Here is a 1,187-nt window from a genome sequence, read left to right as displayed (position 1 = left end):
CATATTTTGATATTTATAGGCATTTTTATGGACCACGCCCAATATTCGCAGGTGGTCTAGGAACATAACCTCCGCGAAAACCGGGGACTACTGTATTTCTCTGTTGGTTTTCCATTTGGCGAAATCAAAATGAATAAAATAAATATTTCTCCAGAACAAAACGATTTATGATGTTATAAGGTGGATACACATATCAGAATAATAGTAACGAGGCTGAATCTCTTGCTGATCACCTTCATAAAATATGGAATGTGACAATGTTAGATGTGGAAATCTAACTACGTTAAGTTCGTACATTTTATATGGTGCAAAATGAAAAAGAAAAATATATGACAAGGTGAATAGGAAATTGTTTAGGATGAAGTACCACCAAAGGGAATTGAAAGCTATCTAGGTTTCTATGACCTTCATAAAGGAAACGAACCTGAATACCTAACGCAAACAACATTAAAATACAAATAAGAAATAACGAAAAACAGGAGCAACTTTGTTGCTACTGTTTATTTATTTATTTATTTTTCAGTAGTGTTTATAATAAAACCAAGTTCAATTGGATTTATTGCACCGAAAAGTACCTAAAACTAACAGCAAAGATCAGTCTACAACGCCTATAACGAAAACCCAACACTTTTTACGGAAACTGCCGAATTGAGGTAAATAAAAAGATGACAAAAAAAAAGGATTAGTATCGAAAAATCGCCATATATATATATAGTGTGTATGTGCATATAGTTTGTTTGATAAAATAAATCGAAATTACCTGTCTAAGGCATGTTTTCGAAAGCTGCAAACTGCAAGCATGCTGCGCCAAGAGAGACATGTTGATATTTTGGCGGAAACGGTATTATAACAGCGGAGCAAATATAATTACTTAACAAACATCTATATTTTAGGTGTATATTAATACAAGAATTTTTTTTTATACAGATTCTATTAAATATATTTATATTTTATTATTTTAATTAATTGCTTTTTATTACTTGGTATACATATGTATACGCGGTAACGTTACCTTAGCAACAGATAAACAAAAATAAACAAACAAATTCAATATTATCTTGTCCCGTTTTTTTGATATGCCGAGATTTATTCTGCGAAATGAGTCTAAGACAAGTTCTTCAAGGTAGGCATTACTTAATTTAGTGCATTACAGAATATATATATATATATATATATATATATATATA

At 30.3% G+C, this 1,187-nt stretch overlaps 2 protein-coding genes across 2 annotated transcripts in view; one reads left to right on the top strand and one right to left on the bottom strand.

The window, feature by feature from the left end:
* The window catches only part of LOC106870371 (CDGSH iron-sulfur domain-containing protein 3, mitochondrial), a 14,071-nt gene extending 13,223 nt beyond the window's left edge, over positions 1-848 (bottom strand). The window contains exon 1 of the mRNA XM_014916408.2: positions 761-848. Within this exon, the coding sequence (XP_014771894.1) occupies positions 761-820 (60 nt within the window). The 5' untranslated portion in view covers positions 821-848. The remainder of the gene's footprint in view (positions 1-760) is intronic.
* A 175-nt stretch (positions 849-1,023) lies between these two features.
* The window catches only part of LOC106870367 (sperm-associated antigen 6), a 21,789-nt gene continuing 21,625 nt past the window's right edge, over positions 1,024-1,187 (top strand). Inside the window, exon 1 of the mRNA XM_014916405.2 lies at positions 1,024-1,123. Coding sequence (XP_014771891.1) covers positions 1,099-1,123 — 25 coding nt within the window. The 5' untranslated portion in view covers positions 1,024-1,098. The remainder of the gene's footprint in view (positions 1,124-1,187) is intronic.

The sequence above is a fragment of the Octopus bimaculoides genome, chromosome 1 (assembly GCF_001194135.2).
Source record: "Octopus bimaculoides isolate UCB-OBI-ISO-001 chromosome 1, ASM119413v2, whole genome shotgun sequence".
Lineage (NCBI taxonomy): Eukaryota > Metazoa > Mollusca > Cephalopoda > Octopoda > Octopodidae > Octopus > Octopus bimaculoides.
The sequence above is the reverse complement of the archived record's forward strand: the minus strand, read 5'-3'. Positions and strand labels throughout refer to the sequence as shown.